The 17,406-nt window shown below is 35.2% G+C and overlaps 1 protein-coding gene across 1 annotated transcript in view; it reads right to left on the bottom strand.

Annotated features, from left to right (window-relative positions):
* KIF21A (kinesin family member 21A) overlaps positions 1-17,406 on the bottom strand; it is a 171,524-nt gene that overhangs the window by 89,586 nt on the left and 64,532 nt on the right. The window contains 5 exon segments of the mRNA XM_020973700.2: positions 988-1,191; positions 4,670-4,737; positions 8,317-8,454; positions 8,457-8,504; positions 9,372-9,567. Coding sequence (XP_020829359.1) covers positions 988-1,191; positions 4,670-4,737; positions 8,317-8,454; positions 8,457-8,504; positions 9,372-9,567 — 654 coding nt within the window.

The following is a 17,406-nucleotide window of genomic DNA, read 5'->3' as shown; positions in this document are numbered from 1 at the left end:
GCTGTGCAACGCCTCGTGCTAATTATTCTGATGGTTCCTTTTCAACCCATAGTACACAACAGATCTAAGATCTAAACTTCTAATAATTTTGCTCAAATACTCATTACCTGAATGACCTAATTCATATAAATTAAGCAAAAACATCAAATAAACACCATGTCACATATAGTACATTAGAACTGGAGGTTTGTTTGGCATGCATGAGAATATATAAACATATACTCAGCAGGTTTATATAGAGTGGCTATTTTATAAGTAATGAGTAAATATAGAAAATTTATAAATATTTAGCTGATAAACATTCAAACACAAAGAAAAAATTTCATTTTCCTCTTCTTCCTTTGTCCAACTAATTTTTTAAAACACTGTGCTTCTCACAAAGAAGTACATGAGCTATTGACAAAAGAGATAATTTTCACCAAGGAAAAAAATATTGGATTGGACACATTCCTTGTTGGAAGAATTTTTTAAAAGAAAACAATGGTAATAGAAAGACCTACTGAATAACCAAATTAGAAACCTTGCTCAGAACACTTATAAGACCAAATGACACTAAACAATATTTGGAAGAATCAATTTGTCCTTTAGTTAAATACATCTACAAGAAAATTTAAGGATGTGCTTAAGTCTACTTATACGTATTAGAGAATTAGAAACAAATTTTAAAACTGAAAACATTCAAGTAAAATGATGTATGTTTTGTTAAATGCAAGATGATTAAAAGCAAGAACAGTTAATTCTACAGACAGAAAAAAAATCCCATAATTATAATTTTACTCTGTCAGGATCAATAAAATAGATAATAAGTTATGATAATTTTATCTAAAATAATTCCCCTATATGTAAAAATATACCTATAAGAAGAAATAAAATCAATTTAATTGTTCTAATTTCAATTGCTTTAAAACATTCTTATTTTGACATTTTGACATTTACAGGAGGCTATATCTTGAATGCAAATTAAAATATACTTAAGAAAAATGTTACCTTTTCTTCTTCTTTTTTTCTTTCCTTTTCAATTTTTCTAAATCTTTTTTAGCCATATCTATAATTTCAATGGTTTCTTTCTCTGAGGAAAGTACAGAAGGAGAGAAAGCTGATGATCCACTGAAATATGGTGATCTTGCTGTAGCTCTTGTCAGGTTACGTCGAAGGTTCTCATTTGTTGCTTCACTTTCTAATAATTTTGCCCTGGTGACCAAAATACACACACACACACACACACACACACAATCACAGGTATTATTTAACATGCTTAAAGGTGAATTTTTAAAACTTTTATGAACATAAATATATCAGAAAGACTACTTCTTAGAAGGCAGACTTTCTCTTTGGCAGGGGAAACTCTTCTATATGCATACATGATCACATTTCAACCCATCTTCTCCAGCAGACTGCCCCTTCCATTATCCCTACGTCCTCTCTAATCTTTCAGTCTCTCCCTGTATTCTATCTGCTTCCCTGCTGCCTACAAATACACTCAAATCTTCCCCATCCTGAAAAAAATCCTCACTTAATTCATACCCCCTTTCATGACTAAATTTCTGAATTCAGTTCCCCCACTTTCTTTTGTTTTACTTTGTTAACTCTTTAGTCTGACATCTAACCTTAGCACTGAACTCAAATTGCTTTTTTAATGTTACTAATAATCTCTTAATTGCCAAATTGAATAACCTTTTCTCGATTCTCATCCTTCTTGACCTCTGTAGCCTTACACTATCAACGTTATTCTTCTCCTTGATACTTTCTTCTTTCTAGGTTTTCACAACATTGCTCTCTGCTACTTTTCTACCTATCTGACTATTTCTTCTGAGTTTCCTGCTAAACATGGGCATCTCCCTAGGCACTCTTCTTCCTCATTTAGTAATCTCAACAGCTCCCATGAATTCAATTATCATCTATTTGCTGATGATTCTCATTTCTTCTTATCTATCTCTCTGCTGACCTCCAGTCTTACATCTGGACATTTCAAACTAGACGTCCTTTAGACATCTTAAACTCAACACGTCCAAAACTGAACTCATTATTTCTTCCTCCTCCCTCCCACAAACCTATCCCTCTTCTTCATTTTCTTATCACTGTTTAGAATACTACCATCCTCCCAGTCATCTAGGCTTGTAACTTTACTGTCATCTTTAACTCTAGCCTGTGCCATGACCCCTCCCCATATCCAATTAGCAGCCAATTCCTGTCGATTATACCTTAGTACCACTTCCCAAATATTCCTCCTTCTTTACTCTGATACTTTCATCACTGGTACAGCCCCTCATCACCTGATGCCTAGACTATTGCAACCAGCTTTTGATTGCTCTCCCTGACCGAAGTCTCTCCCCACTCTAGCACATCCCTTCAGACATCAAATTAATCTACCTGAAGTACAAATCACAACCTCCCTACCCCACTCAATAAACTGTAATGGCTCTCCAACAGCACCAGGATCAAATATAAAATCTGGTTTCACTTTCAAACCTCCTAAAATCTGAAATCTTACCTTTCCAGTCCTGTTACACTTTGATTATCCATAATAATCCAGTGATGCTGCTTTACCTGCTGTTACTCCTGAAGACATGTCATTTCTCAACTCGGGGAATTTTCACTAACTGTCCCTCGTGCCTAGAACTCTTCCTCTGTGTCTCCTGTCCTCCCTGGCTTATTTCAAGGCATAGCTAAAATCTGACCTTCTATATGAAGCTTTTCCCCAGCCTCTTTAATGCTACCCCTGTTTATTATCTCCAATTTATCCTGCCTATATCTTGTTTGTACAGTTGCTCCCTTTTAATTGTGAGCTCCTTAAGCAAGGACAATCTTTTATACCTTTCTTGCTTAGCACAGTGCCTGGCACACAGTAGGTGCCTAATAAGTTCTTGACTAACTGACATTCCTGATTCAAGTCTGGCATTGCCAACTGCCGACTGGATATCCTGTAGACATTTTAATCTCAGCAATGTCCAAAACTGAACTCATTATGTTTACTCCCAAGTCCTCCTCTCTTCCTAATTTTCCTCTTACTGTTGAGGGTACTACTACCCTTCCAGTAACTAGGCTCACACCCTAAGTATCTTCCTCCTCTCCTTATTCTCTCTCACTCTCCTCTCCATATTCAATCTGTTCCTGTCTTATGGATTCCACCTTTGCAACATTAGCAGTAACACTTTTCTCTCCTCTGACATTGCCACCAACTTAATGTATGTATCATAGCTTTCTAGTTGTTCTCTGACTTGAGTCGCTTTCCATTCCATTGAGTTATCAATCTGATATTCTGGAAACAATGGTCTGGCCATGTCCTCATCCCCTGCCCCATTCAATAAACTCCAGTGGCTCTCTATTACTACCAAGATCAAATACAAAGTCTTCTCTTATGCATTCAAAGTCCTTCATAACCTGCCTCCCCTACATACACTTTTTAAATTTTCTTATACTTTAATCCCCTCCATGTACTTCACAGTCAAGTGACATTAGCCTCATTGCTACTCCTTGCTCAAGACCTTCCATATCCCAACTCTGGACATTTTCACTAACTGTCCCTTATGCCTGGAATGCTCTCCTTCTTCATCTTTGCTTCTTGCCTTCCCTGCCTTACTTCAAGTCCCAGCTAAAAACTCATGTTCTATCAGAAGCATTTCTTGATCTCCCCTAATGCTAGTGACCCCACTTTGAGATTAGCTCCAATTTAACCTGCTTATATTTTGCACTTTTTTACACAGCTGTTTGTATGTTGGCACCTCTACCAGAAGCTAACTGCCTTGCAGGCAGGGGCTATTTCTGCATTTCTTTGTATCTGCAGCAATTAGTACAGTGCATAGTAAGCACTTAATAAATATTTATTGACTTTGACTAATTCTAGGCTGTAGAGTTATAGATCTGAAACCACACTTTTACTCCTCTAGAGCACAAGTTCCTAACATTTTTGCATGTAACAGACCCACTTTGACAGTCTTCTGAAACCTATGAATAGAATAATATTTTTTATTTAGAAGCCTACAAATTACAAAGAACATGACACTTTCTCAGAGGAAGTAGTAGCTAAAGGAATAAGAGTACAGCAGGAACAATCTTCCTTAAAACACAAGAAAGCTGGGGTGGTTAGAGAAGTGAAAACATAAAAGGCACATGATTTGGAAAAAAAAATTTCTCTATAATTTATAGATGAAAAAACAGAAGCTGAGAAACAAATAAGTGGCTTGTTCAAAGTCGCACATGCAATCAGACATTGATTCAGACATGCAAATGACTGAGGAAACAGCCATTGAATCCAACTTCCTCATTTTAAAGATGAGGAAACTGAGTCAAAGAGAGATTAAATGACTATCCAAGGGTTTACAGCTAGCAAGTGTCTGAAGTAGGCTTTGAACTTAAGTCTTCCTGACTTCATGTCCAGAATTCTGTCTGCCACGCTACCTAGCTGCCTCAATCTCACATCTAGTAACTGGCAGAGCCAAGATTAGAACCCAACTCTTCTGATTCTACATTCAGTGCTCTTTATACATATAAATGATAAATCTACTATTTGCCTTGTTCCTTAAGGCTAACATGACTCAAGGCCTGAAAGATAAAAATTACAACATTCTGAAATAATTCTTTTCCTGTTAAAAATAACCGTTAGTACATAAAAGCAAAATCTTTTTGAAAAGTGAATATATAAATGTACATCAGTAAGATGAAGCCATACCTGAGATCTTCTATTTCTTTGATATAGTTATGGATCATATTGCTGATCTCCTCATTACCTTCCCCTGAAAAATGAAAGATAATAGAAAAATTTAATAAAAGTTCCAATGAATTCAGAACATCAGCCAAATAAACCCAAGTAAAAGCAAAAGAAGTTTGAGTAATTTTCAAACTCAGTTCAATAGCCTTAATTGAATAAGTAGATAATTATATAATTCATTAAAGTGAATTATGTGATTTGTTGAGGGAATGTAAAAATGTAAAACATGTAAAATATAAAAATAATTAGGTAATGAGTATAAGTCACAACTTGGAAAATGTGTTATTTAATACATGGTTCAAATAATAAATGAATGATTTAAATATGCTAGGTACACTGCCTTCTCATGGAACAAAGGCATGTGTAGTTCAATGAAACTGTGAACTATTCCATGCAGGGTTTACCCAAGATTGACAGGTCATAATGGAGAGTTTGGATAAAAAGTGAGAAGGAAATGGCAAACTACTCCAGTACTTTTGCCAAGAAAACACTACACACAGTACTAAAATGACAAAAGAGAAGACACTGGAAGATAAGTCCCTCAAGTCAGAAATATGCTCCTGGGGAAGAGTGGAGGACAGCTATACTCCAGTACAAATGCATCTGATAACAAAAAGAAAATCAAATGTTGTAAAGATTAATCTTGCATGTTTAAGCTAGGTGTGGTCAAAGAGGGGATGGAATGATTTAACAATGACATCTTGGGTGTCAGTGAATTTAAATGGATGGGAACGGGTGAATTTAATTCAGATGATCACTAAATATACTATTGTGGGCAATAATCCCTTAGAAGAAATGAAATAGTCAATAAAAGGGTGAGAAAAGTAGTACTGGGGTACAATCTCAAAAATGAACAAATGATATCCATCCAAATCCAAGGCAAACCATGCAACATCACAGTAATACAAGTCTACGCTCCAACCACTGATGCTGAAGAGGCCAAAGTTGCTCAGTTCAAGAAAGACCTACAACATCTAGAAATAACATCAAAAAAGATGTCACATACATCAAAGGTGACTAGAATGCTAAAGAAGGAAATCGAAAGACAATTGGAATGAAAAGTAAGTTTGGCCTTGGAATGAAGCAGGCAGAGACTAATTGAGTTTTGTCAAGATAACCCGCTGGTCATAACAAACACTCTTTTTCAACAATCCAAAAGGTGACTCTACACACAGATATCACCAGATTGTCAATATGGAAATCAAATTGATTATATACTTTGCAGCCAAAGGTGGAGAGGCTCTATACAGTCAGTTACAAAAGACCTGCAACTGACTCTGGATCAGATCATGAGCTTCTTATTGCAAAATTTACATTTAAACTGAAGAAAGTAGGGAAAATCATCACACTACAGAGGAATGACCCAAATAACATCTCTTAGGAATACAAAGTTGAGGTGATGAAAAAATCTGAGGGATTAAATCTGGTAGACAGAATGGCTGAAGAACTATAGACAGAGGTTGACAATATCATACAGGAGGCAGACACAAAACATTCCAAAGAAAAGAAAAGCAAGAAAGCAAAATGGCTGTCTAATGAGACTTTACAAATAGCTGAAGAAATAAGGCAAGGGAAAGGGAAAAAAGAAAGGAAAAGGTATACCTAACTGAATGCAGAATTCCAGAGAACAGCACAAACTATGGTTTTCTTAAATGAGTAATGCAACAAAATAGTAGAAAACAATAGAATGAGAAAGACAAAAAGTTTCCTGCAAAAATAGACCAAAATGGTAGGGACTTAACAGAAGGAGAAAAGATTAAGAAGAGGTGACAAGAACACAAAAAAGAACTATACAAGAAAGATCCTAATATCATCGATGACCATGAAGGTATGGTTACTGATCTTAGAGCCAGACATCCTGGAGAATGAAGTCAAGTGGGCCTTAGGAAGCATTGTAACAATAAGGCTAATGGAGGTGATGGAATTCTAACCAAGCTATTTAAAACTCTAAAAGATGATGGTGTCAAAGTGCTGCCAGAAAATCTGGAAAACACAACAGTGGTCACTAGACTGGAAAAGATCAGTTTACAACCCAATTCAAAACAAGGGTAATGACAAGGAATGTTCAACTTACTGAACAACTGCACCCACTTCACAGACCAGCAAGGTTATGCTTAAGATTCTGTAAGCTAGACTTCAGCAATATATGAACTGAGAACTACCAGAAGAGCAGGCTGGTTTTCAAAGAGGCAAAGGAACTAGAGACCAAATTGCCAACATTCACTGGATTATGGAGAAAGCAAGGGAATGCCAGAAAAACATCTACTTTTGCTTCACTGAATACACTTAAAGCCTTTGACTGTGTCGATCAGAACAAAGTGTAGCAAGTCTTCAAAGAGATGGGAGTACCAAATCATCTTTCTTGCCTCCTGAGGAACCTATTTTTCTGCCAGGAAGCAAGTTATAACCAAACATGGAACAAATGATTGGTTTAAAATAGAAAAAGGAGTACAATAAGGTGGTATATTGTCATCTTATTAATTTAATTTATATGCAGAGTACATCATGTAAAATGCCAATCTGGATTAAATCAAAAGCTGGAATTACAGTTTGGGGGAGAAATAACAATCTCAGGGGCAGCTAGGTGGTGCAGTGCATAGAGCACTGGCCCTGGATTCAGGAGCACCTGAGTTCAAATCCGGCCTCAGACACATAACACTTAATAGCTGTGTGACCCTTGGGCAAGTCACTTAACCCCACTGCCCAACCAAAAAAAAAAATAACAATCTCAGATACGTAGATAATACCACTCTGATAGCAGAAAGTGAAGATAAATTAAGAAACCTCTTGATGAGGATGGAGGAGGAGAGGGCAAAAGCTGGCTTGAAGCTTAACACACACACACACACACACACACACACACACACACAAACTGAGATCTTGGCAACTGGTCCCATCACCTCCTTGCAAATAGAGGGAGAAGAAATGGAAGTGGTGTCAGATTTTATATTCTTGGGCTCAACAATTACTGCAGACGATGACTACAGTCATGTAATTAAAAGATGCTTGCTCCTTGGAATGAAAGCTATGGCAAATCTAGACAGCATACTAAAAGACAGAGACATCATCTCGCTGACAAAGGTCTGTATAGTCAAAGCTATGGTTTTTCGCAGTAGCAATGTATGCTTGTGAAAGTTAGACTATGAGGAAAGATGAGCACCACAAAATTGACACTCAAATTGTGGTGCTAGAGAAAACTACTGAGAGTCCCAACGAGGCTGAATCAGTCAATACTGAAAGAAATTAATTCAGACTATTCACTGGAAGGTCAAATACTGAATCTGAAGCTTAAATACTTTGGCCACATAATGAGAAGATGGAATCACCGGAAAAGACCCTGACGATGGGAAAGATTGGAGGCAAAAGGAAAAGCAGACGGCAAAAGATGAGATGGACAGATAAGTGTCATGGAAACAACAAAAAATGAACTTGGACAGACTTTGAGGGATAGTGGAGGATAGAAGAGGCTGGTATAGTATCATCCTAAGGATCATGAAGAGTCAGACACAGCTGAATGACTTAACAATAATTACAGTATAAAGAATTATCCTTGTCTTTTTATTTCTAATATTCACTTAAAAAAGAAAACTAAATTCAAAATACCTGCTCTGACAAAGAATCTGGTTGGCTTGATCACTAACAAGTTGTGTTATTCGGGTTCTTAATGCATCAACAGTTTCTTGCATTGCTTTAATTCTCACACGCAAGTTATTATTTTCAGTTTGTAGCATGGCATTCTCATGAAACACATGTCATTGATACTTTCAACGCCTTCCTCATCTATAATTCTTTTACCCTGAAAAATAAATTTTCCTGTTGGTTGGTACACTTCAAAATAAAGAGTTTCTAAATAAGGACAGAAAACACACTGCCAAAACATTTAGCTCTTTATACTTGGCCTGAACCAGTCACAGCACAGTAAAAGTATCCCCTTCAGATTTTCTAGTGTTATTGTATTGTCATCATTGTTAATATTATTAATTAGTCTTCAATTAGTTTTACATTATTATTGACTGGAGTAGGAACTAGGCCTATGATTTAATTGGCATAGGGATCTCCAGGATGAGGAAACACTCCATCAATGCAGGTCTGCAACTTCTCTGCAATTTCTCAAGTTGTAGAGTTGCTTAACATAGCGAGAAGTTGAATGACTTATCAAAGTCATACACCAGTGTGTCTCAGAGAAAGGACTTGAACACAAATATTTCTGTCCCAGGGAGATTTCTTTATTAACTATAGCAGGCTACTTCTCATTATTGATAAAATTCAAAATAATATAACAATAACTCATCTACATAATATTTAAGAGTTTGCAAAACACTTTCCTCATAGCTTTTTTATAAAACAGGAAATAATAACCAATATTTATGCAGTGCTTCAAAGTTTACAATGCCCTTCATATACATTATCTCATTTTAATCCCACAACAATCTTTTAAGGTAGGTACTGCAGTTTTATTACTATCCCTATTTTAAAGATAAGTAAATTAAGGGTAAAAGAAGATAAGTAACTTTAGCTTTAGCTAAGCAACTTTAACTAGCTACACACACACACACACACACACACACACTCTATGTAGTTCTTCAACAGCATTCATCACATTCGGTTTTGACTTAAAATAAAAATACAAAGTTAAAACACTCAAATGCATTCATTGGCTTACAGTTTTGTACTCCATGAGCTCCATCTGAAGTCGTGTGATTTCACTACGAAGTGAATTAATTTGTTGACTGGCTCTGTCCTGATTGACCATAACCTTGTTCTTGATATTTCGGGCACGGTTGGCATATTTTAGTGTATTCAAAGTTTCCATGAAATCTCTGTCTGAAGGGCTGACACATGCTATCATGATTGTTTGGCTGTAAGTTACAAATATATAACTTCTTTTTATTGATAGATGAAAATGAAATTCAGTACAAAAAATAATGATTTTATATTTCAAGCAAGCAGTACTTTGGCTACTATGTACTGGTGCTAGGTACTAGAGATACAAATATAAAGAAAGAAACAATTTCTACTCTCAAGAAGGTTACAGTTTAACACCATTTTCTTCCAACAATTTAAATGACTTCTGTCTCATTAGCTTAGAAATACAAACAGTTTTTAAAAAGCTAAATAATGGAACAAAAGTTTCCTGTATTATTCACTATTTGGAATTCTCCTCCATTTCCGTCTGTTTTATAAAACCCCAGTCTGTCATTCAAGAGCCAAGTAATGTTCCACCTCCTCCAAGTACTCCCTCATTATTCCCTCATCTTGAACCTATAACATTTTGCACTGCGTCCATGAACTTGCTGAATGCGCATATTCTCTACTAGATAGGTATTTTCATTTGTATCTCCCCTAGTGCCCAGCACTTCCCAATGCACACAGTTAATGTTTATAAATGAACTCATGAATAAGTGAAAAAGGTATAATGTAGCTCCTCCAGTGAAAGTAAAAACACTGAAATAATGTTCTTAAGCTATCAGATGGTAGAATTACAGCGCAACAGTAGGCAAATTAATTTTTCTGATATCCAAACTATATGTAATGTGGAAATTTTAGAATTAAGAAATAATACAGAACTATCTACCGTGCTATTTACTACTTACTTTCAGGATTTTATATGTCTTCTTGAATTTTAAAGAAAATTAATGCTTTCCAATCCAATTCAACAAACATTTATTATGCATTTACTAAATGTTAGGTGCTTTGTTAGTCACTGGGGTTATAAAAATAAAAGCACAGAAATAGTTAAACAGAGTAGCCAAAGAAATCTCAAAGGGAAGGATCAGAGGTACAGGAGCAGATACCAGAGTCAGGTCTTAAAGGTTAAGGATTTCCACAGGCTAAGATTTGGGTGATAGAGGATAGGAAGGTTCTAGGGCTGGAGGATGGCAGGTTTAAAAGCACAAAGAGAGGGCAGGATGATCATGGAAATGTGAGTAAACTGGTTTGGTTTGAATATAAAATATTCAAAAGAGTTAAAAGAAAGGTACAAAGATAAGTAAATCGAATATGGCCTTGAATACCCGGAGTTTATATTTCAATCAGCAGGTAATGGGGAACCATTAAAGGGTTTTGAACAGGGAAGTGATAAGATCAGACATATACAGACTTGGATTTAGCAAAGACATAATTCTATACAAAATCCCATCAAGCAGAACATTAAGAGAATACACTTAGTCTTAAACTAATATAATATTAGCACCTGAACTTTAGAATTGTGGAATTTTTAAGATTCTAGTCAAATTACAGATGTAAAATAAAAAGAACACTTTGTTCTAAGTCTCCCTTTACAAAATAATGTAAGTAAAAAGAAAGGGTTGTGTTAAGCATGCTCCAATTCCCATCCCAAAGAAAGATAGTCATATGTGGACATTCTCATATATTAGCACTCCAACATTAAGAAAAGTGGATATGGCAAAACTGTTAGTAGACACTTCATTCACATGATAGGATATATTTGATGCCTTTATGAACTGTCAGCCTGCTCTGCTTATCTCGAGTATCTTGCACACCACAGATACTGTCACATTTAGTGAATTGGTAACTGTATTAATTTTTGCTTTATGAGAAGCAATACATTAAAATTTAGCATCAGAAGTCAAACTCAATATTTAACTAATATTAAACTGAAATAAAACAAAATATTTGCTTTTTAAAAGCAGTTCTATCAAAAGTATAAACTTCTGTCATGGAAAATGTACTACATAAAGTCATAAGAGGAAAAATTCCTTATATTGTAAACAGTTAAGTATATATACAGCAATTTGAGGAGGAAAGAGTGAGTACTAACAACTAAGGGGACAATTTTATTTTATTGTGAAGAGTAATCTTTGACAAAAAATCACTGAGGGAAAGGGACTCTTCCCTTCTTGTTCATCGACTTTATTTTTCCACCTCTTCAATAAATATGTGGCCATCCAAAAGAGTTTAGATACAGGAAAAATAAGTCGACGAACAAGAAATATTACTCTGATTATGACAGTTGTAGGGTAACTTTGAGAAGGGAAGAATTAGAAAGGTGAAAGACAGGTGGAAGGGAGTCTAATTAGGAGGGTATTATAATGGTCCAAACAGAGAAGGAAAGGACTATAAAATGATTTTAGAAGTATGAGTAGAGAGAAGAGAATAAATGTGAGATATTCCATGTTTTGGAGGTAAAACTGAGGAATTGGCATCTTACTGACCATGGAGTATGAGGTAAAGGGAAGAGTCCCTTTCCCTCAGTGATTTTAAAGATTACTCTTCACGATAGAATAAAATTGTCCCCTTAGTTGTTAGTACTCTCTTTCCTCCTCAAATTGCTGTATATATACTTAACTGTTTACAAGTTATAAAACCTCAGTAAAATATAAACTCCTGGGGTTGTTTTTTGTTCCTTTTTTCTTTTTGTCCCTGGTACCTAGCACCATGCCTTACACAGTAGGTGCCTAATAAGTGTGCATTGGCTTCGAATCAAAGGGATAAAAATTTAAGATCACAAGGAAAGGATAAGGCAGAAGTGGTACATATTCAGTGAAAAAGAAAGCAGAGGGATAAAAGCAAAATAGTATCCTCAGGTTTCAAACCAAAGTGACTAGCAGGAAAATGATTCCATAAAAAGAAATGGGGAAAAAGTAGGGAGAAAGGGCTCCATCTTTCAAGAAATTATCAAGGAAAACTGCCCTGGTATTTTAGAACCAGAGGGCAAAATAGAAATTGAAAGAATCCACTGATCACCTCCTGAAAGAGATCCCCAAAGGAAAACTCATAGGAATATTGTAACCAAATTCCAGTGTTACCAGGTTAAGGAGAAAATATTGCAAGCAGCCAGAAAGAAACAACAATTCAAGTATTGTGGAAACACAATCAGGATAACACAAGATTTAGCAGCTTCTACATTAAAAGACCAGAGGGCTTGGAATATAATATTCCAGAGGGCAAAGGAGATAGTATTACAACCAAGAATTACCTACCCAGCAAAACTGAGTATAATCCTTCATGGGAAAAAAATGGACATTTAGTAAAACAGAGGACTTTCAAGCATTATTGATAAAAAAGACCGCTGAATAGAAAATCTGACTTTCAAATACAAGAAGACTCAAGAGAAGCATGAAGAGGTAAACAGGAAAGAGAAATCATGAGGGACTTATTAAGGTTGAACTGTTTACATTCCTACATGGAAAGATGATATTTGTAACTCAAAAGATCTTTGTCAGTATTAGGATAGTTGGAAGGAAAAAATTATATGTATGTATGTATGTATGTACAGATAGATAGATAGACAGACAGACAGACAGAGAGAGGGCATAGGGCGAGTTGAAGATGTAGGGGTGATATCTGGAAAATAAAATTAAGGGGTAAGAGAGGATTATACTGGGAGAAGGAGAAAGGGAGAGGTAAAATGGGGTCAACTATCTCACAAAAAAACAGACAAGAAAAGTGGAGGGGAAATGGGGGAAGGTGAGAGGGAACAAGTGAATCTTATTCTCATTGGATTTGGCTTAAGGAGAGAATACCATACACACTCAATTGGGTATGGAAATCTATCTTACCCTACAGGAAAATAGGGGGGAAAGGGATAAGAGAGCAGACAGATGATAGAGGGGAGGACAGACTGGGGGAGGGAGTAATCAGAAACAAACACTTCTAAGGAGGGACAGGGTCAAAAGAGAAAATAGAATAAATGGGGAGCAGGATAAGATGAAGGGAAATATACTTAGTTTTTCACAACATGACTATTATGGAAGTGTTTTGCATGACTACACATGTATAACCTGTATCAAGTTGCTTGTCCTCTCAATGAAGGTGGGTGGGAAGGGAGGAAGGGAGAAAATTTGTAACCCAAAGTTTTAAAAACAAATGTTAAAAATTGTTTTCCCTTGCAACTAGGAAATAAGATGTACAGGCAATGGGGTATAGAAATCTATCCTGTCATATAGGAAAATAGAAGGTGAAAGGGATAAGGGGGGGAGGGAATAGAAAGAGAAGGGGTATTCAGAATGCATGCCATCTTGGGGTGGTGGGAGGGACAAGATGGGGAGAAAATTTGGAATTCAAAATCTTGTGGAAGTGAATGTTGAAAACTAAAAATAAATAAAAAATGAGAAAAAAAAAACTGTGGTGTGAGATAGTAAGACATAAACAAAATGGATTAGCACACAGAGGTGAGAATCAAATTAAATAAATAAAAACCTGTAGTATACCCAAATCAGCTATGTAGATACCACCTACTGAAGTGGAAAAAGAAGGATATAAAGCAACTTTATTTAGGTATACCCTGCCTTAAATTGTAAACAGAATTCAAGTTTCCTAGAAAATCCATCTTGTGAATATTCCATTAGACTGTGAGTTCCACCAGGGCAGGGTTTTTCTTTGTATCCCAAGAACTTAGCTGCTCTCTGAAACATAGTCGGCACTTAATATGCTTAACGATGAACTGTAATGACTGATAGGCAAATTTTTTTAAAATTGTTAAACCTGAAAAGTTTAAGTGCGATTAATGTATCATCTAATTGATGGGTGTGTGTGTGTGTGTGTGTGTGCGCGCATGTACATATATACATACATAGATATGTGTGGATATATATATATATTTTTGAAAATAAATGCTACAGGTTAGAAAATTAAACTGGTTTATTTTTTAATTAAGAGAAATCTATTTTGTCTCCCTCCCACTTACCACCCCATTGAAAAGAAAAACAAAATCCCCATAACAAAAAATATATTTTATTCAAATATATAATACACATACATATATTCATTTTATTCAAATATATAATATATATATACATACATATATATACACATATATATATATATATGTTTACGTATATGTATATAAATAATCCCAATCATTCTGCACCCTGAATCCATTGTCTCTCTATCAGTAAGTACTTCATCATCAGAACTCTGGAATCCTGGATAGTTTTTGCATAGATTATAGTTCTCATAATTTTCAAAGTTTTCTGTCGTTACAGTGATTTTTTTTGTCGTTCAGTCATCATTTCAGTCATGTCTAATTCTCTGTAATCCCATTTGGGGTTTTCTTGGCAAAGATACTGGAGTAGTTTGCCACTTCCTTCTCCAGCTCATTTTTACAGCTGAGAAACTGAGGCAAAAAAGGTTTAAGCGATTTGCCCACGGTCACACAGTCGGTGTCTAAGGTAATATTTGGACTCAGGGAGATGAGTCTTCCTGACTTCTGGCAGGCACTCTCTCCATTGAGCCACCTAGTTGCCCTGCAGTGATGTTACTGTTGTATAAACTGTCACTACACTTGTTTTAAATATTTTTTTTCAATGGCCCTTTACTTAATTTAATTTTTACTGTATTTTGTGGTCAGTAAAGGATGCATATAATATTTTTTGTTTTCTAAATTTATGAGACATTTAAAAATTTTTGTAAAGGTACACAGTTCAGAAATATGCATGTTCTTTTTTATTTCCAATCAATAATCTCCAGCTCTAACATATCTTATTTTTCTAAAATATGATTCACATCCTCAACTTCTTTGTTGTTTATTTTTTGGTTAGTTGTATCTAGCACTGAAAGGGATAAACTGAGGTGCCTCACTATTATAGCTCTACCGTACAATTCTCCTTTAGATGCCATACCACTGGGTACAGATATATTAAACATTGAAATCAATCATGGTCTGTTACCTTTCAGCAAAATGTAATTATCTATCTATTTAAATTAAGTTTATTTTTGCTATTTCTTTGTCTAAAATTATGACTGCTACCCCAACTTTTTTTAGGTCACTTAAGGCATAATATATTTTGCTCCAATATCTTATTTTAATTCTTTGGGAGTCTTTATGTTTCAAATGTTTCTCATAAACAAAATATTACTGGATTTAGCTTTCTCGTACTTCTTTAGTCTTTTCCATTTTATGGGTGAATTGATCCCATTCAGATTCAGTTAGGATGGTTAATTGTGTACTTCTCTTCATCTTATATATTTTCTTCTTCTCTAAACACTTTGATACTTTTCTTTATGGTAGATTCTTACTCTTAAAGTTCCCCTTTAATGTCCCTTCTCCTAGCTTAGGATATGTTTTCCTTATGAGTAATCCCTCCATGAATCTGTCCTCCCTCTTTTTCTTCTCTTTCCCCTCTTTCTGTTCCTACCTGTATCCCTGTTGCATTGAGTATATTCCTCTATGTATGTATTCTGTCCTCTTCTAAATACTTTAGATGAAAATGAAGCCCACTTCCCCAATTCCCTTTTCTTTCTTCTCACAGCATCATCAAAACATAATAAAGCAACTTATAGGTCTTCGGTCTCATTTGACTACTTCTATGACCTCTTATGCCATTAAGATTCTGAAAGAATCTTACTATCATTCCCCTTATCAACTGGAAAGTAAACAATTCATCTTTATTCTTACTTATTCATTTGTATTTATCTTTTTAGTTTCTTCTTGATTTCTGTATTTATATTTCAAGATCCCTTTGAAAGCCTGGTTTTTTTACCAAGAATGTTTGAAAGTCCTCTATTTCACTGAATGTTCCCTTTTTTCCTTGTGATATCAATACTCAGTTTTGCTTATTTCTTTATAGTGATAGCTGTTGTGTAATCCTAACCATGGATTCTCAGCATTTGAATTCTTTCTTTTTGGTTGCTTGTAGTACTTTTTTTTCTTTTATCTAGAAGGTCTGAATTTTGGCAATGACATCTCTTTTGGGGGTTTCTTTCAGGAGGCAATTGGTGGATAATTTCTATCTTCACATTGTCTAACTGTTCTAATATGTCTGGGCAATTTTCCTTAAGTGATTTCTTCAAATATTATTACAAGTTTTTGTTTTTGTTTTTTTTTTGCTTTTATCATAGATTTCAAATAATCTAATGATTCTTAAGTTATCACTCCTTGATGAGTTGTTTTTGATATAAGATATCTTACAGTTTCCTCTATTTTATTAATCTTTTGACTTTGTTTTAATAATTCTTTTTGTCTCCTGGAGTCATTAACTTTTAGTTGGTCCTCTCAGATTTTTAGGGATGTTTTCACTGGGATATGGTCTTGTACCTCTTGTGTTAAGATGTTGATTCTTTTTTCTACGTCTCTCCTTCACAGCTCTCACCTCTCTGAGAAATTCTAATTGCTTTTGCTAATTTTTTCTTCAAGGTTTTGATTGTAGGTGTTGTTTAGTTATTCTCTTTTGGGTTTTTTTTGGTTTATGTCTTGGTCGTACCTGATATCATAAAAGTACTTTTTGTTGTGTGTTTACCCATTTTTGTTATTCATGCTCTGAGTTACTCTGAGAAACATATCAAGTTGAAGCTCTTTCCTTTCCCCAGGGATCTTTCTTTGGGTAAAACTCCCTCTTTCTTCAGGGGTCAGAGTAAATCAGGGGCCCTTCTTTTGATCTGTGCCTCTTTCTTCGCCACAGACACCAAGGTTCCCCCCTCATTCTGTGACCAGCTTAGGCTAAAGCCCTTTCTTTGTGAGGATGAAAGATTTAAAGCCAAACAAGTCCATCTTAGTGTTAGAGTAAAATGAAGGTTGAAATTTAAAATCAGAATGAAAAAACAGGACAGAAACTGAAAAAAAAAAAGTACAGTGAAGAATAAATTATAAGAGAGAAATAAAATATTGTCTATAGTCAAAGAAGAAATGAGATGGTGGGGGAGAAAGAACTGAGGAAATCTACAGGTATAAAAAAAGATATTGGAACAAAGAAATAAAAATGATACTTTGATACTCTGATGATATTTGAAGTGAACAG

Source organism: Phascolarctos cinereus, unplaced genomic scaffold (assembly GCF_003287225.1).
Source record: "Phascolarctos cinereus isolate Bilbo 61053 unplaced genomic scaffold, phaCin_HiC Scaffold_1;HRSCAF=81, whole genome shotgun sequence".
Taxonomy (NCBI): Eukaryota; Metazoa; Chordata; class Mammalia; order Diprotodontia; family Phascolarctidae; genus Phascolarctos; species Phascolarctos cinereus.
This window is presented reverse-complemented; position numbering and strand designations above follow the sequence as displayed.